The 25376-nt window shown below is 40.2% G+C and overlaps 2 protein-coding genes across 4 annotated transcripts in view; one reads left to right on the top strand and one right to left on the bottom strand.

The window, feature by feature from the left end:
- Nucleotides 1-9269: 9269 nt before the first annotated feature.
- Nucleotides 9270-20286, bottom strand: TSPAN6 (tetraspanin 6). Of its 3 annotated transcripts, none has more exons than XM_021932427.2 (9): nt 20196-20286; nt 17033-17344; nt 15801-15989; nt 15420-15494; nt 14144-14242; nt 13625-13759; nt 12709-12792; nt 10968-11075; nt 9270-10197 (listed from the first exon to the last, which is right to left on the bottom strand). In XM_021932427.2, the coding sequence occupies exons 3-8, from the start codon at nt 15810-15812 to the stop codon at nt 11007-11009; spliced, it is 474 nt and encodes a 157-aa protein (XP_021788119.1). In that variant the 5' UTR covers nt 15813-15989; nt 17033-17344; nt 20196-20286; the 3' UTR covers nt 9270-10197; nt 10968-11006. The 3 variants fall into 3 exon arrangements, with proteins under 3 accessions (XP_021788119.1, XP_021788121.1, XP_021788120.1); XM_021932429.2 differs by lacking the exon at nt 20196-20286 and adding an exon at nt 16438-16454 and having other exon boundaries at nt 17033-17219; XM_021932428.2 differs by lacking the exon at nt 20196-20286 and having other exon boundaries at nt 16848-17219.
- SRPX2 (sushi repeat containing protein X-linked 2) overlaps nt 19252-25376 on the top strand; it is a 32084-nt gene continuing 25959 nt past the window's right edge. The window contains exons 1-2 of the mRNA XM_009197927.4: nt 19252-19279; nt 24231-24402. The gene's annotated coding sequence lies outside the window, so the exon portion shown is untranslated. The remainder of the gene's footprint in view (nt 19280-24230; nt 24403-25376) is intronic.

Genomic DNA, 25376 nt, shown 5'->3' with positions numbered 1-25376 from the left:
TAATTACCCTAGGAAACAGAAAAACAATAGAAATCAACAAAATTCAAGTTGACTTTCTGAAAGGATCAACAAAATTAACAAACCTTTAGCTAGACTGACCAAGAAACAAAGATTCAAATTGCTAAAATTATAAATGAAAGAGTAGGCATCACTATCAACTTTAGAGAAATAAAAACATTATAAAGGAATACTATGGACAATTGCATGGAATCGAATTAGATAATCTACATGAAATGAACAAATTACTAGAATAACACACAAACTACCAAAACGAATTCAGAAAGAAATAGAAAATCTGTGTAGCTTTATGACAAGTGATTGAATTGGGAATCAATAAACTTTCCACAAAGAAAAACACAGGCTCAGATGGCTTCACTGGTTAATGCTATTAAAAGTTTAAAGAAGAATTAATACAAATCCTTCATAAACTCTTCTGAAATTGGAATGGGAGAAAACACTTCACAACTCATTCTATGAGGCAAATATTACCCTGATGCCAAATTAAAACAAAGACATAACGAGAAAGCTACAGACCAATGTCCCTTATAAATATATGCACAAAAACCCTCAACAAAATATCAGCAAGCCAAACCCAGCAATATAAAGAAAAATTTATACATCATAACCAGTTGGGATTTATTCTGGGAATGCAAGGTTAGGTCAACATATGAAAATCAATCAACATATTATACCTAAAATGATCAATTAAAATATTTTAAAAGACAAAATCTGCATCGTCATTTCAGTAGACACAGAAAAAGCTTTTGACAACATACAATACCTTTTTATGATAAAAATACTCAACGAACTAGGAATAAAAGGGAACTTCCTAAACCTGATAAAAGGTATTTACCAAAAAAACCCACCGCTAAAATCAGACTTAAATGTAAAAGACTGAAAACTTTCCCCTAAAATCAAAAGCAAAACAAGAATATCTGCGCTCACCATTTTTATTGAACATTGTACTGGAGGTTCTATCGGGAGAATTAAGCCAGAAAAACAAATATAAATCATCCAGACTGAAAAGGTAGAAGTACAATAACTCTATCTGCATATGACATAATCTTGTATATTGAAAGTCCTAAGGAATCCACAAAACAAAACAAAAACTATTAGAAGTACACCAAGGCCACAGGATATATGATCAGTGCATGAAAAAGATTATGTTAGAGCCTCATCTCACACCATACAGGAAAATTTATTCTAAATTTTTCATAGACTTAAATGTAAGAGCTAAAAACAGTAAGATGTTTAGAAGAAAACATAGGATAAAATCTACAAGACCTTAGGTTAGGTAAAGGTTTCTTAGATATGACACGAAAAGCACAGTCCATCAAAGAAAAAAATTGATAAATTGAGCCTTAGGAAAATTCAAAACTTTTGCACTTCGAAATGACACTATTAAGAGAACAAAAAGACAAGCAACAGACTGGAAGAAAATATTTGCAAAATACATATACAATAAAGAATTTCTATTTAGAATACAGAAAGAACTCTTGCAAGTTATTAAGCAGACAACCCAATTTTAAAATGTACAAAAGCTATGAGCATACTTTTCATCAAAGATGATCTACAAGTGGTTAATAAGCACATGACAAGATGCCCAACATCAGTCATTAGGAAAATGCAAATTAAAACCACTATTAATACCATTTTGCACCCGGCAGAATGAGAATGAAAAGTAAAACAAACAACAACAAATGAACAAATGTTAGTGAGATTGTGCAAGAATGCAAACTCTCATGAAATGCTGATAGGACCGTAAAATGGCACAGCCACTTTGAAAGCAGTTTGACAGTTCCTCAAAATGTTAAACATATAACTTCCATACAACCCGGCAATTTCATTCCTAGATATCTATCCAAGAAAAATTAACACATATGACTACACAAAGACTTGCATGGAAATGTTCACAGGAGCATTATTCGTAGTAGTCATACACCGGAGACAATCTAAATGTCTATCAACTGGCAAATGGACAAAGTGTGGCATAATAGAATACTACTCAGCATAAAAATCACAGACTACTAACACATGCTGTGTCATGGATGAACCTCACAAACATTTTGTGAAGTGAAAGAATCCAGGCAAAAGAAACCACATATTGTATGATTCCATTTACATGAAATTTCTGTAAAAGACAAATATTTGGAAATGGAAAGTAGACTAATGCTTGCCTAGGGTTGGGGGTGGGAACAGAGATTAACTGTAAATGAGCAGGACGGATCCTTATTAGGAGAGTGAAAATGTTGTAAAACTCATTTATGATTGTACCACTCAGTAATGTTACTAAAAATCATTGAATTGCACACTTAAAAGGGGTTAATTCGGCTGGATGCAGTGGCTCATACCTGTATTCCCTGCACTTTGAGAGACCCAAGGCGGGCAGATCCCTTGAACCCAGGAGTTCGAGACCAGCCTGGGCAACATAGCGAAACCCTGTGTCTACAAAAAATACAACATATTAGCCGGCCATGGTGGCGCGTGCCTGTAGTCCCAGCTACTGGAGGGGTGAGGTGGGAGGATCACCTGAGCCTTGGAGGTCGAGGCTGCAGCGAGCCGTGATCACGCCACTGCACTCCAGCCTGGGTGACAGAGTAAGACTCTGTCTCAAAAAAAAAAAGCTGAATTTTATGATACGCAAAATATATCTCAATAAAGACCCTTTAAATATTAGACTGACACTTATATAACACTGTCTTAAGTGTCTGGCATATAAGCAACTCATTTAATCCTTATAACAGCCCTACGAAGCAAGTAATATTATTTATCTTTTCATAAATGAGGAAACTGAGGCACAGATAGATTAGGTGACTTGCCAAAGAGCTCACAACCAGTAATTGGTAAAGATGGAACTCAAACCTAGTCAGTCTGGCTCTAGAGTCTGATCTTAACCATGGCTTCCATTTGTGGGAAGAAAAAACTGTACAAATACACATGTATATGGCAATGTGTGGAAGGAATCATAAGGTACTTTAATCAGTGATCCTCTCTGGGAAGTGGGAATAATGAGGGTGGGCAGCAAAACAAGACTTTCACTTATTACTTTATACTTCTTTGAACTCTGAAATTTTTATACATTTTTCTAATAATTCATGTACTCATTTTGTAGATAAGAAACTTCTGTTTTTAAATCAAAACTGGTTATCTTTGATTTGTTACATTATACACTTTTAATTTCCCTGAACATTTTTACTTTGTTCTTTGGGATATGTGTGTCTTCGGGCCAAGTTCTCTAATAATTACCGTGACATGTTTTCTGCTACATTTTGTCTAAGACAGTGTCAGAGTCCCAAGATGGGGCTGAGGCCAAGAAGGGTCGGGTAGGAGGCTAAGGAAAACATCATGAAAGAAGGGCCTGTATTGCTTGCTCTGCTTGGGCAAGACTGTGATTGGGCTGGATTCAAGGCTGTCCTGAGCTGTAGTGTGCAGCTCTGAACTCCCTGGATTCCCTGGCGCACTCTAAGGTGGGGCTAGCTGCTTCAGAAATTGCTTCTGTTCTGTAGGGGAATAGATTATCTGCATGCATGTGCACATGTGCGAATAAACCCATTTAATGAAAGCGGGAGTTTGGACTTGTACCTAAAGGGTAGGAGTGATTCTGCCCCCATGTGTGAGTGTGTAGCACAGGTGTTTTTGTTCTTGTTTGTTTCACTTAATATTTAAAGATACTCAAATGGGAATATGTTATGAAAGCAACTAAGTGTTGTGGAGTATCTTTCCTAACATAGGAAATAGTAGTTTATAAACTTTAGGAAGCATTAGACTGTCAAGATGCTTAAAAGAAAATGGAAAGAGTTGATGTTTAGACTGCTATTAACTCTTTGTAATCATTCCCTTGGTTCGATAATGTTGTGGAGCTGAGGAGTAATAACAAGGTTGGTTGGTTTGTTTTTAATATGTAATTATTGTACACTAACACCCTACAAAGGGCATATTGTGAGAGAATAGGATATTCTTTCACGAAGGTTTTTTCTTTAAAGATTTCACATTCAATAAAGACTGATTAAAAGATATTTGGAGAGGTCGGGCGCAGTGGTTCATGCCTGTAATACCAGCACTTTGAGAGGCTGAGGTGGTCAGGAGTTCAAGACCAGCCTGATCAACATGGCAAGACCCCCGTCTCTACTAAAAATACAAAAAATTAGCTGGGCGTGGTGGCGGGCGCCTGTAATCCCAGCTACTTGGGAGGCTGAGGCAGGAGACTCGCTTGAACCTGGGAGGCGGAGGTTGCAGTGAGCCGAGATTTTGCCACTGCACTCCAGCCTGGACAACAGATTGAGACTCTGCCTTAATAATTTTTTTTTTTTAAAGGATATTTAGAGAAGAGAATCTTTTTGTTTCTTCCTTCCATTCTCTGGCTATGGGCCAGTGTCACACAATCCCCTTTGCTATTAAGATGCACCAAAATCCAATAAAAGAAGCATAGGCTTCAGAGTCAGATTTCAGTTAAAATTCCAGATCTGCCACTCAATAGCTACGTGACTTTGGGCAAGTTATTTAACCTAACCCTCAACTTTTTTGTTTTTAGGGAAAATGAGGATAGCACTACATCCCCACTGAAGCAATTAGTAAATACTCAATACACATTAGTTATCTTATTTCCCCACTATAGGAGAAGAAACCGAAGAGGGGGCTGGGCGCGGTGGCTCACACACGTAATCTCAGCACTTTGGGAGGCTGAGGCGGGCAGATCACCTGAGGTCAGGAGTTCAAGATCAGCCTGGCCAACGTGGCGAAACCCCGTCACTACTAAAAATACAAAAATTAGCTGGGCGTGGTGGCGGGAGCCTGTAATCCCAGCTACTCAGGAGGCTGAGGCAGGGATAATTGCTTGAACCTGGGAGGTGGAGGTTGCAGTGAGCCAAGATCGCACCACTGCACTCCAGCCTGGGTGATGGAGAGAGACTCTGTCACACACTCTCTCTCTCTCTCACACACACACACACACACACACACACACACACACACAGGGGAAAAAGGGTCTTTTCAAATGGCCTACCTTCTCTTATATGCCACTTTCTTTTTGTTGTTGTTGTTTTTAGACTGTGTTTTGCTCTTGTTGCCCAGGCTAGAGTGCAATGGCATGATCTCGCCTCACTGCAACCTCCACCTCCCGGGTTCAAGTGATTCTCCTGCCTCAGCCTCTCAAGTAACTGGGACTACAGGCACACACTATCACACCCCGCTTATTTTGTATTTTTAGTAGAGATGGAGTTTCTCCATGTTGGTCAGGCTGGTCTCAAACTCCTGACCTCAGGTGATCCGCCTGCCTTGGCCTCCCAAAGTGCTGGGATTACAGGCCCTTATCTGCCACTTTCCTGCTGAGGAAGTGCACGGCCTTTCTGGACAGGAAAATGTGTGCAGAATCTCTTACGCTGTACCCTAGGTTGCCCTGTGTACATAATGTTGCCCTGTGTACATACTTTACCTTTCTAGTCATGATTCTGAGTAGTTGTGTACCCTCCTATATACGCTGTATATAGCCATTGGTGAATTGTCTATATCCAGGCAAGTGCTATGTCAGTTTGATTTGCTTTGTGAATGTTGCTAATAGGTTTGTGTTTTCCCAGAAAAAGAAGTGGTGAGAAACTTCGACTGGAAGAAACAAGACCCTTACCAACTCACCACTTCACTTTTTTTTAATGAAAATTTTGAGGATATGGTAATGAGAACACCATCAGAGGAAGCATGACAATCCCAAAGAACTGATGTGCACTTGATAAATGCTTGTGGTTAGAACAGGTGACCCATTTTCCCCAGTTTCCATAAGCCATGTCTTCCCTGGTGAAAGAGCCAGGTAGGTTAATGTCAAATAAGTACTTACTGTTCATGTGTTAGATGTTTACAGGAGGAATATTTAAAATTTTTTAAGTGTTTGGAATGCTACTAAACTTTTAGGTATTGGAGAGGGGTAGGAATATAAGCAAGCTGCTATGACCAACACATAACTAAAGTGCATGTCCTAAGAATAAGATGTTAGGCCTGATGGTCATGTACATTTACTTCCTCAAGGTAAGGTCAGCATAATCTAAGAGCAAAAAGCTAAATATAAGCCCTTGGGGTCAGCCACACTTGAAAAGGAGGAGGAAATTCAAACAACAAAGTAAACTAGAAAGAGCAGTAAAAGGGAAGAAAATCAGGATGTTACACAGTCAAAACAAAAAAAAGAAAAATATTTTTAGTGGTACCAAATGCAACAAAGACTTCAAGAAAGAGAAGCAGCAAAAAGCGATTTGACCAGGAGGAAGTTAGCAGTGGTTTCTGAGGTTAAGTGGTTTCTGACTGGGAAGGTGGTTTCTATTATATAAATGGTGGCTTACATAGAATGAGATGTTGAGATCATCTTATTTCACACAGAACATTAAAGGGCCATTATAATTAGACTCACTAATTCATTCATTTACTCCATTAGCATTTACTGTGCTCTTACAAGTGCCTGATGCTACTAAGCTCCATGGGGTCAGGGTACCTAATAGAAAAACCATAATTAAATCATAGTGGCTTCTCTCTCACAAGCAATCTGGGTGAAGTTTTAAAGCAATGACTTAAAAATGAAAGTCTTATTTCCCTATAGCTGTTTCAGTTTATATATTCATTTCTGACACATTAGCCTTTTGTTTTCCTTTTTAAATTAGTAAAGTTTGGTTTGCCACATCATAAAGTGTCAACCTAGAAAAGTAGCAAACTTAAAAAAAATCAAATCTCAAAGTATCTTATATATGCTGTGAGGAAAAGCAGAAACGGCATTAATATCTTAGGTTAATTTTTTTTTCTGCAAACACAAAAACCCTCACAGAATAGTTCAAAGGAACCAAAGTTTACTGTTTCACAAGAAAATGCATATATGCTTTGTGTCTCTTTTTATTTATTATATATTTTTTTGAGACGGAGTCTTGCTCTGTAGCCAGGCTGGAGTGCCCATCTAGTGATCCCTCCCATCTAGTGATTCCCCTTTCTAACCAGCTACTCTAATTAGCAAACTATTAAAGACACGCGATCTCTGCTCACTGCAAACTCCGCCTCCCAGGTTCACGCCATCCTCCTGCCTCAGCCTCCCGAGTAGCTGGGACTACAGGCACCCGCCACCATGTCTGGCTAATTTTTTGTACTTTTAGTAGAGATGGCGTTTCACTGTATTAACCAGGATGGTCTCAATCTCCTGACCTCGTGATCCACCCACCTTGGCCTCCCAAAGTGCTGGGATTACAGGTGTGAGCCACCGCACCCGGCCCTGTATCTCATATTTTAACAGGTTTGCTTGGGTGCATCACCAGCTTGGATTCTGACAGGAGGCTGAAAACATCAAGTCCCAGAGATTCTTTTGTGAGCTCTGAGGAAAACCAGAAATGGTATTTATACCTTGTATTAGGTATTTATTTCCACAAAAGTTTGATGCTTACAACATAAACCCAACAACCCACCTGGAATAGGCCATTGAAATCTACCAAGCTTTTCACACTTTCAGAAGATATACCTAGAGATCTCTGCTTCTCAAAATGTCACCTTGCAGTGAGGAACCTGGTGCCTGGAAATAAGGCAACCCACATCAATTTTGGGACATCAAAAATGAATTATTTTAAACATGGATATAAAATGAAGTAAAATGTAAAATTCTCCAGATTTCTATAAAATAAAACTCAAAAGCTCAAAACCCCCAGCCTGTGCCACTAAGGGAAACTCACTCCCTCTGCCATTAGGATTGTCACCATGGAAACGAGCAGACCTACCGTCTCCTGTGGAAACTGGATCTCTCTCTCCCATCTAGTGATCCCTCTTTCTAACCGGCTAGTCTAATTAGCAAACTATTAAAGACACGTGAACTTTCCTTTGTACCTGTTATCATCAGGTGAAATGTTTCCTCATTACTTTCAGAATTAAGTATACAATTCAGCACGCATATGCACATATCAGCTATAAGTGAGTTTTCTAACTGGCTATCCAAAATAAAACCATCTTAAAAATAAACCAATCCACCTAAGAGTGATGTGTGGTGTTTTCCCTCTTTCTACATTCTATATTTTAATTTTCTATAATTTTTCCTTTTTAATAATGAGGGAAAACTTTTTTTTTTTTTTTTTTTTTTTTTTTGAGATGGAGGTTCACTTTTGTCGCCCAGGCTGGAGTGCAGCGGCACGATCTCGGCTCACTGCAACCTCTGCCTCCCAGATTCAAGTGACTCTACTGCCTCAGTCTCCCAAGTAGCTGGGATTACAGGTGCTCACCACCACACCCAGCTGATTTTTGCATTTTTAGTAGAGATGGTGCTTTACCATGTTGGCCAGGCTGGACTAGAACTCCTGACCTCAGGTGATCCACCCACCTCAGCCTCTCCAAATGCTAGGATTACAGATGTGAGCCACCATGCCAGCTGAGGGAAAACTTTTTTTAAAAAAATTCTAAATATAACTTTAAAACGTTCTTCAAAACCACTGCAGTGAAAAATATGTATTTGAAAATTGCTGATAATCCTTTAAATATTTGCTTCTTTAATCTCAGTAGCCAAAAATCTGATTTGCTATACTTGAGTCACTATTTTTCAACTTAATTTTCTTATCTTACGTCAAAGGCCACACGTCAAATGTTCTAATGGAGAATATCCTTTTTCTGCAATAACTCCAAGCATTTTAAAACCCATACTCAAAATTAATGATTATTTAACTAGTAGTTTTTGCCCAGTTTTTTTTTCTAACTGTAACTAACTCCCCCTTACCATCAATTCAAGGACTGTGGCAATCAGACTAGATAGGTTCTACTAATGGATGTATAAAAAGACTCAAAACCAAAGAAATAATTCCCTGACTTCAACACAAATTTTAGTAATTATTTTCCTTATTTCCTTATTATCCTGAAGATACAGGTTACATCCCTCCCTATACAACTTTTTAATGCAAACTATACAATCAAAAAAGTCTGATCTCTAGGAGAACACTAATCATATGGTATTTTATAACATGGAATATAATTTTTTCACAGGGAACAGTTAATATTTGCACTTTAAGATTTTTTGTTTACATTAAGTTCTGGGATACATGTGCAGAATGTGCAGGTTTGTTACATAGGTATAGATGTGCCATGGTGGTTTGCTGTACCTATGGGAACAGATTTTTTAAACAAGAACATTAATATTTTTAATACAGAGTTAAGGCCTCAGGCTTATATTTCACATCTAAAAACAGTACTCTGAGTAGAAATGTAGGGCTTAGCGTTCTCAGTGGAAAACAACAACCATCCCAGCAGATTTTCTACAAGTTAATTTAAACACGATCTTTTTAGAGGAAAACAGTATTTATTGTATAAAAGAGTTATACTTATTAATCAAAGGCACAAACGAAAACTAAGACTTAAAGTTGACCATAATATTAACAAGTCATACCAACCTGGTACCAGCTAAATTTAATGAAGATAAGTTCCACTGAAATCCTAAGGAAAATACAATAATTCCGACACCATTTAATAATTAGAAACTTTCAAACAAGAGGGAAACTATGAACATCATAATAAATGCCTCAATTTGGAGGCAAAGAAATGTAAGTTGTGTGCTGAAACCTGATGTATCACAGAACATCAGTAGTCCCTTACTGTTATCACCATCTGGCACCTTCATGAGGGATGCCATCTATTGACTGACTGAAATTAAATCACACAATGTGACTCTCTGCCTGTCATCAGAACAGAGAGTAATAAAACATTTTAACTTCTTGGTGCGAATTATACAATCAAACCAGATAACCTTGACTGGGAAGGAGCCAGTTCAGAGAGGTCAATTTTCTATCACACTACATCAATAGCAAAGTCAGAGGAATCAATTTTCCATCTTGTAACACTACATCAAAATAGCAAATTCACAGTGCCTTCCAAAGGCCCCCCACTAAGAAAAATAACAGTCAAGAGGAACACAGGATTACTTCATTTACAATTTACTAGCTCTTCCAGTGTTTCAAAGGGATACAGGGTTTCAACGATCTAACACGAATGGGACAGAAGGTGGACTTAGAACATAGCAAACACACATCTTGATTGAATCAGCCTATTGCGAGCACAGATCTTGATTGAATCAGCCTATTGGTGTAGTTTTCGGTCTACATACATCTTGATTGAATCAACCTACTGGTGTAGTTTTTTGATCTATCAGTAAGTAGTGTCGTCAGTTCTCCAACCAGGCAATTTCTAATTCACGGGGGGAACCTAAATGTCCTAAAATTAAACAAAAACAGTTAATGTACTTGTTACCCAAATTTCAACATCCGTATTTGCTTACATACATTCTAATCTATTCCTGCTAATGAAGGCCTTCCTATGTGCTCCTAGTCAGTGGCTCAAGTAAAATGCAAAGTGTGCCCTAGGGATCAATTCAGTCAACAACAGTTCTCATAGTATTTTACCACTCAAATACTAATGCCATTGAAACACACGTCTTCCCAAAATCTGGTTCCTTACTAGACCAGATGAGTTTACAGCTTGAACGATAGCCCACCAAAAACATCTTTTTACCAAGAAAGCCACACTCTCAACGACTGATGGACTGTGGTAAATGAAAACTATGAAAAGGACTAGGGAAAATGTCAATATTGGTGATGAGCAGAGTGCACCTGCCAGGGAACCTCACAAGTAAGGTCATTATTGGGATTCTTTGCTTCTCTTCTCTCTAGGCTGAAACATGTTAGAAAAGGGACCACTTATGATCTCTAGGCTGACATGTGTATGTAAATATATAAACCCACACGGGGACTCTTCTGTTGCATAAAAACAGAGAGCATGCATAGAGAAGCTGTAGCTAAGTCATTACTTTCTGACCATGCCCTGTGTATAGAGACCTAACCTGCCTACACAGGGCTTACATAGCACCAGCTAGGTTTAAATATACTACTAGACAAGACGTTCTTGGCAAACTTAGTCCATGCATCATATACACAGGCTAGAATAAATATCAACACTGACAGAGCTGAGGACCAAAATGAACCCACCTTAAAGGTAGAGAGGAATAGGCCCGCAGATACATTGGGTTACACTATCTCATACTGGTTATTTGTTATGGCACGAGAGAGGCAGTAGGCGAGAAAGATTCCAATCAGCTAGAAATAAAATAGGAACAAAATTAAATACATACACAAAACAGCTTGAAGACCTCAAACTATATTCCCCTCTCACTTGTAATTCGCCTATAAATTTTCTTCCTTGAGTTTTTCTAGAGTTATGTTTAATACTCTGCACCATCTAGATCACATTCAAAGAATGTAAGTGAAGTTTTATTGCCACTATGACCCAGAATTTCACAACTCTTACCAAAGGAAAATCCAGCAAACTGTCACTCAAGGAAGATTCAGTCACAAGTTTGGGAGAAACTTTTCTTACTCTCATTTCCCAGAAAAAAACAAAGACATGGTTTTCAGTAAGTATCTTAACAAGTGAAATCTCCATCAACGAGGGCAGAGATTTTCCTGGAAAGATCCAGAGCAGTGCTACAGTAATGAAAACGTTCTAGAATCCCTGTACTGTCTGATATAGTAGGCAGCAGCCACATGGTTACTAAGTATTTCAAATCTCCAGCAAACTGAGGTTTTAATTTTATTTAATAATTTATAACAACTCAAAGGTGGCTAGTGGCTACTGCATTAGCATAGATTTAGATATAGCTTTGCTGGCTACTTTAAAAATATATCAAGGCTAAACTTGAATTAGTCTTATTTCTAGTGTTTAATCTAAAAAAGAAAATCATTCAGAGCCATAAAACAAACTTCATGCTACAGTGAGAAACACAACTTGAGAAACATAATTTGATCTACAACGTGGAATCAACCCAAAACAACTGGTGCATAATGAATATGGGGGTAGCATCATCTAAATTTTAATAGGTTGGAACTTGTATGCAGCTCATCAGGCAGTTGCAGCCCAGGAAAGATCCTGATAACGTTTTAGAATCTTGACTGACCGCACAGAGAACCAAGGTTCCTATCTAATGTTTTGTTTAATGAACTATGATACTGGAAAGTTGCCATAACTAAGAGGGCACTGAGTCTTTCCACAGTTAACTGCTTTCAAAAGATATGTACTGCTGCCAGTTAATTCTAAATCTTACATTTTTTCTTCTTTTTTTTTTTTATTATACTTTAAGTTCTGGGTTACATGTGCAGAACGTGCAGGTTTGTTACATAGGTATACACGTGCCATGGTGGTTTGCTGTACCTATTAGCCCGTCATCTACATCAGGTATTTCTCCTAAATAAAGTATTTTTATATTGTGACCAGTGACTGGGAGTTTTGTGAAAATGCAACTTCCCTAAAAATGTCCTCACTATCCGGGCCCCTGAAGCAAAAACTTTAAGCCTTAAAAGTGAAAATATTGCTGAATGCAGTAGCTCACACCTGTAATCCCAGCACTTTGGGAGGCTGAGGTGGGCGGATCACTTGAGGTCAAGTGTTCGAGATCAGCCTGGCCAACATGGTGAAACCCCATCTCTACTAAAAATACAAAAAAATTAGCCAGGCGTGGTGGCACACACCTGTAATTCTAGCTACTCGGGAGGCTGAGATGGGAGGATTGCTTGAACCCAAGAAGTAGAGGTTGCAGGGAGCTGAGATGGCACCACTGCATTCCAGACTGGGCAACAGAGCAAGATGCCAACTCAAAAAAAAAAAAGTGAAAAAATTTCTAGCTTACACCTACAAGAGGGATGAAATATTTCCTAAGTAACTACAAAGACTTACTTGGAAGCAAGCAACTCCAAAGGAAATTCCTGCAACGACTCCCATTTCTGACTCTATAATGGTCATCACCTTTATAAAACAACCCTAATGGGAGGAAAAAAACAAAGATTAAATACAGTACAAGCAGCCTGTGCTTTTCTTTATGGTAATAAATACTTTGATCATATACCACTGCAGGAAGATATATTTAGGGTAATAAATACTTTGATCATATACCTCTGCAGAAAGATGTATGTATCAGAGCCTTTGATTTTCATTTTATTGAAATCTACTCTCTTCCATATGTTCTCAACAGAACAAATAATTATTCCCAACTATTTCCACCTTTTGGATTATATATTTAAAAGTGTTACTTCACTTGAACCCAGGAGTTCAAGGCTCCAGTGAACTATGATCACACCACTGCACTTCAGACTGGGTGACAGAGAGAAACACTGTCTTTAGAAAAAGTACTAAACAAAAAATAAACAAAAAAGTGTTACTTGCTAGCTGTCTGAACTCAAGTCTTACCTGCCTTATTTCAGCTTATATTTAAAAATTAAAAACTGGCCGGGCGCAGTGGTTCACGCCTGTAATCCCAGCACTTTGGGAGGCCAAGTCAGGCAGATCACGAGGTCAGGAGATCGAGACCACCTTGGCGAACACGGTGAAACCCCGTCTCTACTAAAAAATACAAAAAATTAGCCAGGCGTGGTGGTGGGCGCCTGTAGTCCCAGCTACTCAGGAGGCTGAGGCAGGAGAACGGGGTGAACCCTGGAGGCAGAGCTTGCAGTGAGCCAAGATCGCGCCACTGCACTCCAGCCTGGGCGACAGAGCGAGACTCCGTCTCAAAAAAAAAAATTAAAAACTGGGTCAATTTTGCATTCAGTTAAGTCCTCAAATATTGTCAAATAGAAAGTTTTAAAAGGCACCTTACTTCATTGTTTACTTTGTCTGGATCTCTCTGTGGAGTACAATCTTCACGTTTACAGCAACTCTTAGGAAATCCTTTTTCTGAGTAATAATTAGTATCTGTCCAATCTCTATAATCGGTGACACCACAACAATGTAACTGAAAAACCCAACAAAAGCATTTACAGTTCGTATTACAACTTTGTAGTCAAACATTTAACCTAATATTGCAATTTGTGCTCAAAACATTTACTAATCTCAATGATCTCTCTCCTGAATTGATTCAAGAGATGAGCACTGGGTCCTTGATTAGCACCATGCATGACAGTTTTGTATTGGCTTTACTTTCCTGCTATAGTTGGTACTAACAGTACCCGGACTATGATGTAAGCAGGGACAGAAGAGAACAGGTGCACATGTGAGGAAAATGGAACACATCACACTTCTTTCCCCTACAAGTGGATAGCATCTAGTAGCCAGATTCTACTCTTTTCTCTGAGGCAGCAGGGAATGTGTTCCCCTCTAGGTGGTGGTTACCACTTACCGTACTTTGGATCTTGTCTACTGCATGGCTTCTATAATCTCCTGTAGAGTTATACTGCTTCAAAGCCTTCTCATAATTATTCTTAAAGCTGTTCTTAATCTATAGCAAAGAAACACAATGTCAGTAAGAAAACCCTCTAGAAAGTTCTTTTGGTTTCAGGTCAAGTAAGTTCTTGAATCTGACCAATGGTCATATCTTTGACAGCAGCAACATGTATGGTAATTAACTTCCATGGTACAATCCTGTCCTCTAAGGGATATAGGTTAGCTGAGGGGACTACTAAGCAAAACATTAAAATATATGATGAGAACCACTACAAGTTCAAAGTGCTGTGGGAATATGTATTTATCTGAGTGGCCATGCAGTACTGCTGTATTCTGCACCCTGCTAATCTTTTTCCACTTTAAACTGAGTACAAATTCGATGCCTATGGAATTTGTAAGCTACAAAACCTTACTTTGGGAGACTGTGCTACCACTTTATAAGAACTCTCATTGATGAGCCTTTGCTACTCACCGAATGATATTTGAACTACCCCAAGTTTACCTGATTTCTAATTCAATATTAAACTGTTTTTTTGTTTTTTGTTTTTTTTTTTTTTCTGAGATGGAGTCTCACTCTGTCGCCCAGGCTGGTGTGCAGTGGCGCGATCTCAGCTCACTGCAAGCTCCGCCTCCTGGGTTCACGCCATTCTCCTGCCTCAGCCTCCCGAGTAGCTGGGACTACAGGCACCCACTACCATGCCCGGCTAATTTTTTTTTTTTTTTTTTTTTTTGTATTTTTAGTAGAGACAGGGTTTCACCATGTTAGCCAGCATGGTCTCGATCTCCTGACCTTGTGATCCACCCGCCTTGGCCTCCCAAAGTGGTGGGATTACAGGCGTGAGCCACCGCGCCTGGCCCAATATTAAACTTTTGATGATTTGCATTAAGTATATCTAATCTTTTCAAAATGCAAGGCATAAGAAGGTTATCAATTTTGTGCTTTGAATACTTTCCTATCAGTAAAGTTATAAATTATACTATCTCTGTTTTAATAGGTACTTACACACAGAAAAATGACAGGAAATACAAGTAATTTTCTTCTGGTGACTATCAGTCTTTACAATTTTCTAAATTTTCTTTTAAATTAGAAGTGAACCAGAATGTTTACAAGAAGGCCATTACTGTCAGCTACAGGTTTAAATACAGAGGTCTGACTCTTCTACTTAAATAAATCCATTTTTATCTTTTAGAGGATAAATTTAACATGCTAAGCTTCCCTAATTCAGGCTTACCTCATGTCTGAAAACAAATCCTACGATGGCAGCGACCAGTTCGACCAAAAAAATGAGAGTCAGAAACATTGCATACTGCAGGATAAGAAAGAAAGTCCAAGTCAGCATAAATAAGATATAGCACAGCTGCAAAGGGAGTCAAAGAAAAAAATAATGGTCGTCTTCTCAATTGGTTCATCATGTTTTCATTGAAAAGGGCAGGGAAAATAACAACATGTCTATTTTGAAAGTGGAAACTGGCAGCTGAACTGTTACTTGACAAGTTTTCATAAGGAACAGGAAAAATTGTAAAGGGCCATGGCCAGTTCCAAGAAAGGAATCCTATAACATACAAAACTTTTCTAAAACCAAGAATCAATTCTAATGAAAACAAGGACTCACCAGTTTTAGCATCCATGCAGAAGCTCGGCAGGTAGCAAAACAACCAAAGGTGCCCAAAAGAATAATGACGGTACCAGTACCAATGAGCACGAAGGGGACATTGGTGGCCTTCTCATTTAAAAGAGAAAAGTAATTCTCCAGGCTCACCTTGCCCCAAATGCCAACTGCAAGAAGGATAACGCCAGTGATCTATGTGGGAATTCAGAGAATATAAACAGTTACGCACTGTGTATAGCAGCATCTTCAAAACACAAAGCATGAGGTATTTAAAGCACAATAGGTGTGATATTCTGGGATATGGCAGATAAGGGGGAAGAGTAGAAGGGATTAGGAGCGGAGCTGCACACAAGAGTAGGCCGTGGACAAGGCATCTTATCAAAATTCTTAAAATTCATCTTTTTGTGTGTAAACACTAGCCCATGGCATATTTTACCCTAGGGATCAAAACTTCCTTAATTGTCTTACTCCAACCTTAGGAAGAAAACCTTGAAGGTGAAAAAAAAAAAAAGTGATTTTATGAATTCCAGAAACTTCCCCCGTCCTCTCCAGTTAGGGATGAGCACAGGGTACAAAGGAATGGTACACAAAAGCAAGCCCAAGGATAGACTGGCGGGAGTGGAGGCATACCCATACTTACCTGCGAAACACTCCTCTCTTATGAAGCAGTGAAAAGAAAGACACTATTATGCAAGTGAGCCCTCAATGGGGCCGGGCAAGCCTTGCTTGCCTCTGCAAATGTCCACGGTCACCGTCTGCTTGCTCTGGGGGCTTAACGCCCACCTCGCCTCCCGTATCGAACTCGAACGCTGGTACGTCTGGGTCCCAGCTCAGCCTGTCGGCTGCCTTCGTCCCGCACTCCGACCCCAGCGCCGGCGAGATGCCTGAGCTCTTTGCTCGAGGCCCAGTCACTGGTCGCCGGCGTCAGGGTCCCAGGCGCGATGGCCGCCCAAACCCCACCCCATCCCCGACCTGCCGCTCAGGGTCACACCCCCCCCACACCTAAAAGCCCGGGATCCCCTGCCAGCCCCAGGCGCCTTCGTCTCTCACCCAGAAAATAAAAGTGTAGATTAGTAGGACGCTCTTGAAACAAGTAATGACTGGTTTAGTCTGCAGTCTCCGAGATGGGGACGCCATAACTAGCCCGAGACCCTGCACCACCGCACCGGGCGATCGGAACACAGAGAGCGAGACGCGGAGTCCCCGAGTCTCCCCGGAAACTGCCGAAAACTTACGAGCGTCCACAACTGAGAAGGGCCGGAAACACTGTACAATTTTCTTGAGGGTAAAGTACGGGAGGCTGTCCGGAAAGTGGCAACAATTTCCAAGCGCCCCCTGCCGAAGGTTACCGAAAACTATATACAAAGGTTCTAGTGTCGGAAATTTCGTAGGTCTTCTAGTGGAGCTTTCTTCATTTTTTTTTCTATCCTAAGGAATCTTTCCCGTCCCCCCCACCCCTCCCCTCTCCTTATAACTTCACCATATTGTTTATATCACCAGCAGAGCCCGCAGCGCTCTGAGATTGGGCCTCCCTGGCCCCTGGTGCCCTAGAGAGAAGAAAAAGAATGAAGAGGTTAAAAGTGACCTAGGAAAATACATGGGAAAATACCCACAAGAAATATATTTGCAAAAAGAAAGCGGGTTGCAAAGCAATACATACAGTCACGTGTGCTTAGACAAAAACTGAAAGGAACAGTGAAATTTACCTCTGGTGGAATTAGGCTGATTTTTTTCTCACTTGTGTGCTTTTCGGTTTGTGAACATTGTTTTATGGGGTAGGAAGGGGAAATATGAATGAATTGAGGAAAATAATCACCACTTGTTGAAAGAATTTCTAAGCTAGGTATTAAAGATAATAATGACTTTTAGAATTTCCCTGTAGGACTTTGCAAAACCTCAGTATTCCTCTCTTCTTTTATCCCCTAAGTAATTGGAAAGTTGAAGGAAAGTATTTTTACATAATAGTGAAATGTAAGTTCAGCTATTCGCTGCAAACTTTTAAAAAGAGAGTGCTATGGAAATTTCATCCCTGGTGAGTGTGACCTCCTCTTAAATGTTAAAACAGAAAGGCACTGTATATTCCAGCCACCTGTTTTTTCCCATCAAAACCCAGCTGATTACAGAGAGGTTAAAACCTAATGTTATGTATTGTGAACATATCGGTTTATGTTGTTACAGCACAGGAGGTGTGTTAAGGTCTGATTTCTCAACAAAAACGTCAGCTCTTTGAGGGCAAAGACTGAGTGTTAAGTGAGTATGTGTTATCTCTAGAGGAATGGGGTTAGAAGGCTATATCAGTTCCCTATGCAATCCAACCCTTCATCATTGACACAAGCTTAATATCACAAGTGGCTATTTACTTTATTGCCATTGCAAAAAGACCTGTATTTGTGGAGGAGAGATGAATACTCAGACTTTTCTGCTTGAAACGTTGCTCTAAACGTACATCTCAGGACCAGAACACAGGAAAGTTCCATTGACTTGGTCACACAGAGCTTCCCTGTGCTTCGAATATTGACCTAGGACCAGATCCTATAACATCTTGCCAGACGTCTGAGGTGCAAGGCAGCAACTATTGGAAAATTAATTATTGCACTGCCAGGCTTTATACTAAAATTTTTTACTAAAATTTGAAAGGCCTAATACACAAATACATGGAGAATGGATAAATGTACATCTACATACACCTTCAAACACTTTGAGGTAAAGTCGTTAGGAAATAGCAGATATTCAACATGGTGGAGGGGGGTGTCTAAGTACATGCAAAGATTTCTCCCTAGGCTAAATGACCCCAACTGAGGGGTTCTTATACTAAAAACAAGGATCAAGGGAAGTCTTGATAACTTCTTGTCATCTTAAAGAGAAGTTTCTCTGAAATTTAGATTTGTACTATGTACTGGAAGGGATTTACAATGTGAGCCCAAGAGCAAAGAAATATATCTGTAGCTGAAGAAAAAACAAAATAGCAAAGCAAAAGCCACATCTTATTTCCAAGAATGTGTTGACTTTCCTCCTCTCCCTTCCTCTACCACTCACAACGCTGCTTTGTTTGAATAACACTCGGTGCCAAACTAAACCAAATGCTGACCTGGAAATTCATATTCCTATGGCCACAACACCTTGCACCATTGCCTCCTACTCTGCTACACCCACTTCCATCTCCCCACGCCCACCATGGCACCAAACCCAGAAATTCAATTTAGTTCAAACCTAGGCCTGGGTCTGGGTACAAACCCAGACCAAAGGGGCATCTAATCCCATTTAAGGCAATTTAAGAAGTATTTCCCTAGGCCATTAGATAAATGTATTCTTTAAAGTATTAATAATGACTGTGATAATGAGCATTGACTATATACCAACCACTATCACTAAGAGCTTGATACACGTTACCTCATATGCACGCATCACAAAAACCCTATTATGAGGTTGACACACCTAGCACCTTCATTTTACAGATGAAGAAACAGATTGAAAGAGGCTAGGTAAGCTGCCTAGGACTAAACCTGGGTAACTTCTGTGTCTTTCATCAGAAATGGGGCCCACTTTGTGATGAAACATAGCTGCTGTTGTACACACAGCTGCCTCCTCTCAGAGTAACCTGAGTAAAGACTGCTGTTGCACAGACATTTAACCACAAACAAGGGCTCCTCGGAACCTCTGAAGCTTAAGAACCTCAATGATTGCCCCAATTCTGCCTTGCACTTGGGGTTTTTTGGTTGAGTTTGGCTTTTGCCTTCACTCCAATAGCCCAGTCACCTAGGAAGTAACCCTACCTGCCCCAGAGTGATAAGGCAGAGAGTTCAGTACTTTTTCTTGTTCAACCTCTTAATTTCTCCCTCTTTCTGAGCACAGAAACACAATTTGATACCAACCACGTAGGAAAAAAAGGAAAATACTTTAAGTATTGTTACTGCTTGTTTTACATTGAACATTTAGTACTCTCCCTTCCCAATTAACTTCCTGTAACCTTCAAGATTAGGTGTAAATGTTTTTCATTGCTAGACATCAGGCAAGCGAAATGACATAAACAAGGGCTCACTGTTAAGTCAGACCTCCCTTGTGCCACCTCCAACCTCCCTCCATCCCTACCAAGCCCCTCATCCCAATACAATCTCAACTGATTTCCTACTGCTTTTCCAATGTGAATTTTCCGCTCTGTACCAGGTAAGTACGATCAACCCCCCAATAAACAAGTGCTATTTCCTAGTCCCTGCCCACCCTCTACTTCACTCATACTTTCTGCTTCTACTGAATATCCAGCTCAATCCCAACTCAGTAAAAAGCCCCTCCTCCCTCACCTCTTTCTCTAACAGCATAACTGTCTAAACTACACACTCACTCCCATTAACTCAGCCGTTTAGTCAATCACTGCAATATCTGCTTTGCATTTCTACTTACCTATTCTACATCCTACCGTCTAGATGTTCAGAAACTACTGAAGAGCTAGTGTGGCAGGGCCCCTGTGTCCCCTTTTATACTGTCCTCAGTACCCTAGGACATAATGCCCTATTGATGAGTTCATTTTCTGCTCGGCCAATCCCTGTTGAGCTGATTGCTCACTGAGGTCATAACTGGTCTCTGGGAGTAACCACACAGTAATTACTCAGGACTGATTGTTGAAATTAAATAAAAAATTAAATGTCTAAGCCATCCCAGTATCACACTATCATAAAACAGAAAAAATTAAATTGAGTACCTAGATAATGTCTTGGGACATTCCTACTGTCTCTCTTAGGAACCACTAAAAAAAAAAAAAAAAAAAAATCAGCTGTATCACTGAGAGTACATCTTATCTCTTATTCACATAATAACTTTACCATTTTCATTTTCTAATCCGTTTTCTAGCATCCCTTCAATTACCTTTGGCTAAGTGACTATCATAGAATTTAAAGGCACATCCTACTTGTTTTCTTAATGTCTCACATTTTGTATTACAGCCATCAGATACCTCATTATTTAAACAGCTAATTCATATGTACAGTTTAAAAAATCCGTTGCGTTAATGGAATATCTATTTATTTCTATTGTCTCTTGTGTATTCCCATTCTCTTTCTCTGAAATTCTATTCTTTGTCTATTTTTATTCCTTTTTTTCCCCATCCACTCCTTTCAGATGCTCTGTGAAACCTTTACTCCCTTTCCATCCCTGATCTTGCCTTCTTCAAAAAAGCTCATAATATATAGTTTGGGACACACAGACATGATAAATACTTTTAAATGGTATTAAAATTCACAATTCTATGTCCATTTTCTAAGAAAGTTGTTTCTAGTCTAGCCTGGTTGAGCTTTCCTGAGATCTCAACTAGGGAAGTCAGTTTCCATATCTAATATTTCGTAAAACAATACCTTATTTACTGCTGAGGGGCTGCATATTAAAAGTCTTAAAGTTGAAAATGGTACTGAACTTTAAGAAACTTAAGAAATTGACTATGCCTGGATGCTGTCAGTCTCCTTATCTAGCTTTGTCTTATCTTCCCAACCAAACCATAGGGAGAGGTGTTTTATTTCACTTTATAGCCTTGCAGTGTCTAACATTGTGTTTTACACACTGAGTACATGCTGCAGAAACATTGGGGTTATTATGATTAACCTCACTTGTTTTGAGTGAGCTCTTTATATTATTAATCCCAATGCTTCACAAGAATGCTGTCCCTCTCCTCTGACATATCCCCTTACTTTGATCTCCCTATGATTTCCATATTCTCCCCCTTCACTTTCTTCTTTAACCTCTTTCTGGAACCCCTCTATCCCACTCCTTCCAGCTTTCAGTGGGATTGAGGCCTTACGCAGCATCTTCACCCTGGCATGTGCTAGGTTTTGTGTTGGATGGCTGGGGATATGAAGAAGACTAGGATAAGGTTCTTGCCCTCTAAGCACTCATAGTCTAGTAGGAGTCAGAGATAAGTAAAGAACAATGTCAATAAGTGTGAAAAGTCCTAAAATGGAGATATGTACAAAGTGCTGTGAGAGAAAAGGAAGGCAAAGTTAACCAACTTGGGCTGGGATGGGCTGGGGGAAGCTTCTCAGCAGCAAGGGTGGGTAGAACTCCAATAAGCCAAGAAAGGAGGGAAGGGACTATAGAGCAGAGTGAACACGTCTGTGCAGAGGCTCCGGGGTGCGAAAGGAAGAACAAGAAGCTCAAGGAAGAGCATGAGGCGGAGTGTGTCCAGAATTAGGAGGCATGGGATGTGCTTAATACTAGGCTAAGGACATAGATGGGGTTTGCTTGTGAAGAGCATGGTATGCAATGCTAAGGAACTCAGACTGTACGCTATGCCAAGAGGGAGCCAGTAAAGGGGGGTTTAAGAAAGAAAAACTCTGGTAGAATATATTACTTTACTTGTTCCCTCTCTCTCTCTCTCATATTCCTCTCTCTCTCTCTCTCTCTCACACACACACACACACACACTCAAACACACAGACACACACATTTAATATATTCACTATTTTCTCACATATAAGTTTAAAATAACCTCCTATATCTGATTTTCTGGCCCTACCCTATTTATTCAACTTTGTTTTCTGTCTCTCCCTGAAACCTCTTAGCAGTTGGCCCCTCCCTCCTCTGACCTAACAGTGAGCTCTTGTTGATGGCATTTCCTTTGCCTGAGACTAGACCAAGGCCCATCTCTTCTCAGATGCCCCCCTCCCCTGACCTCCTCCTAGCGCCCTTAAAGTCTGTAACGCAGCTTTTGGTAGTTTATTACCATAGGGAGTTGTATTGTTTTATAATTGATTGCGTCCCTCTTCTCTCCCCTACTAAACATAAACTCCGGGAGCTGGAGAGTAAGCTCCATAAGATCAAGAGTCACACATTACTTGCTCACCACTGTATCTGCACTGCTCAGCTTATAGTAGATGACCAATAAAGATTCCCTAAACACACGCAATTGTAATTAAGAACATGCTTGTTTGATGTCTGTCTCCTCTGTTCCATGAGGGCAGGGATTTTTGTCTGTTTTGTTCACTGATGTTTCTCAAATACCTGGAACCACGTGTGGCACATAATAGATGCTCAACAAGTACTTGTTGAATTAATTATGAATTACAATGCCTGGGATTTTGTCTGTCTTGTTCACCACTACATCCACCACTCTTGACATGGTAGATACTTGATAAATTTATGGAATGAATAAGGCCATGACGATCACGTCTTCTTTTTTTTTTTTTTCTTCTTCTGAGATGGAGTCTCACTCCCTCACCCAGGCTGGAGTGCAGTGGCGTGATCTCAGCTCACTGCAACCTCTGCCTCCCGGGTTCAAGCAATTCTCCTGCCTCAGCCTCCTGAGTAGCTAGGATTACAGGCACCACCACGCCCGGCTAATTTTTTTTGTATTTAGTAGAGATGGGGTTTCACCATGTTGGCCAGGCTAATCTTGAACTCCTGACCTAATGATCTGCCCTCTTTAGCCTCCCAAAGTGTTGGGATTACAGGCGTGAGCCGCTGCGCCCAGCCACATCTTCTTTACATAGGTATTACTCTGTTAAGCACATGGTAGATACTCAATACATATTTGTCACAGGTGGATTGGAAATGAAGCAGGCTCAGGCTTGCTTTTGAACTTTGTATTCTCATAAGTACAATTCTTCCCATTATGACTGAGAAGGGGTTACCAATTTGCTTGCATACACAGGAGAAACACCCTTTCTACAACAGCTTAAAATTCTTCCTTCTATAACCACTGATTTTCCAAGAGATGGAAATGTCAACTGTGAGGGGAGGGAGATTGTAAGTAGCTGGTCTGTGCTATGGCAGAACAGTCTTATTATCAGATACTAAAATGAAAAAATCTTGCTGAGTGAAATGTAACCCTCCATCAGAGACCACTGGGATGCAGCTAGATTTGCTCAAACAGCCTCCCACTAAAGCCTCTCCAGGCATGCTTTCCTTCCATTCTTAGTAAGGGAAATCAGTCTTGATTCTTCAGGCAAGAAGTACATGGGGTTTTTTTGTAAACAATATAATCTTAACAGAAACTGAAGTCCAGAGAAGTTAGGTCACTGGCATGAGGGTTTCAAAGTGTATCTGACCTGATACCATATAGATTGCAAGATAATTCAGAGTTGGGAGCCTAAGGAATTACAGGAGAAATCTTAGGGAATGTCAAAATCAGCTACAGTCTTCCCCTCTCTTTGGTGTTTGTGTTTGTGAAATTCCTTTTCATTCAATTCTTATGTCATGCTGAGTCATAAAAAGAAGTGTTCTTCAGTGCAACACATCTCTGGAGGCCGCTTAAGCCAGCCTCTGTGTTAGTCATCACTATACTCACAGGCTTGGAGCCAGTGCCATTCACACTTCCCCCTCTTCTGCAGCAGACAGACTGAGTTCCTCTAATCCCTGTGTTCCTTCTCCCCCATCTTTCTAAAACCCTTCTCTGAGAGAGGAATAACTATAGCTTCGGGGATAATATAGCTTTAAGGAAACTTTTGGCAGATGCGGACGTCGTAACATCTGGGCAGTGTTAACAGAATCCCGGAGGTCGGGACAGACCAGGAGCCACTCGTTCTAGGAATGTTGAAGTAGAAGGTTTTTTCCAATTGATGAGAGGAGCAGAGAGGAAGGAGAAAGAGGAGAGAGAAAAAGGGCACAAAATACCATAAAACAGGTAAGATCTGCAACTAATCCCTCCACACTCCACTACCCCAATGCACAATTGTGAAGGGGATAAGGAGATCCAGAACTTGGGCAACATGGCTGGGGGTGGAGGTCGGGGGAGAAGTTATTTTATGAAGCTGGATCATATGCTGCTTTTCATTTATGCTGTGACCTGACTGCAAACACATGTTCCCAGCAACTTCTTGGCCCACAGCAGAGGGATGGGATGGTTGACTCTAGTGAGTCAAGTATTAAGCCTGAGATTGGGGAGAAGCTGGACACGTAAGAGGTCACAGGTTCAGAGTATTGGGTCTGAAAAAGGAATGCCTCTGCTCCAGAACAAAGGAACTAGATGGAGGCTAGATGTGGGAGAGGGGTTGGTGATTAGTTATCTAACTGTTTGTTTTCCCAGATCTCTCTTTAATCTCCTCTTTCTCCTCCTTTTGTTGCCTCTTTCTGTGTTTATCCATCTCTTTCCTTCAGCTCTGTCAGATTTTCTTTCCTTCCATCCCACATCCTTCTACTTCCCTTTTCTCCTTCGTTTACTCTTTTTCTCCATCCTGCCTCCCTGTCACTTTCTAGACAAAGTCTGAAACCAAGTAGCAATGAATTAGAAAATAAATTTTTCCCTTTCTTGGGCTTTGCATGTCCCTTAGGAACTCTGGCCAGAATCTACCACCTTTTTGTTTCTCTATTTCTACGACTGACTCCTCCCCTGAGCATGGCATTTCATTGAAAGCATGTGAGTGAATGGGTGCTTGCTGAAATGCCCAGTGGCCAATTTATACCAATGGGCAGCAAATTTTAATACTGTCATTTACAAAGTATTTGCCTACTGGGAACCACAAAACTCTCATCCCATTAGGGTGAGGACAGGGCAGGAAGTGAGAGGGCAATTGGAGCTTGTTCACCCTCTCCTCATGTACCTCAGCAGGTCCTCCTCTACCTCGCTGACTTCCTGCTGGCCCAGCAAGGTAAAACTAG

Source organism: Papio anubis, chromosome X (genome assembly GCF_008728515.1).
Source record: "Papio anubis isolate 15944 chromosome X, Panubis1.0, whole genome shotgun sequence".
NCBI lineage: Eukaryota > Metazoa > Chordata > Mammalia > Primates > Cercopithecidae > Papio > Papio anubis.
This window is presented reverse-complemented; position numbering and strand designations above follow the sequence as displayed.

Bases quoted from the DNA above. Each gene is read 5' to 3' on its own strand.
- TSPAN6 (XM_021932428.2), bottom strand. From the start codon at position 16,934: ATGGCGTCCCCATCTCGGAGACTGCAGACTAAACCAGTCATTACTTGT. The intron at 15,990-16,847 runs GTGAGAGACGAA...ATTCCCACATAG, and splicing joins TCTACACTTTTATTTTCTGG to ATCACTGGCGTTATCCTTCT. The intron at 11,076-12,708 runs GTAAGTCTTTGT...TTTTATTTCTAG, and splicing joins TTGGAGTTGCTTGCTTCCAA to CTGATTGGAATCTTTCTCGC.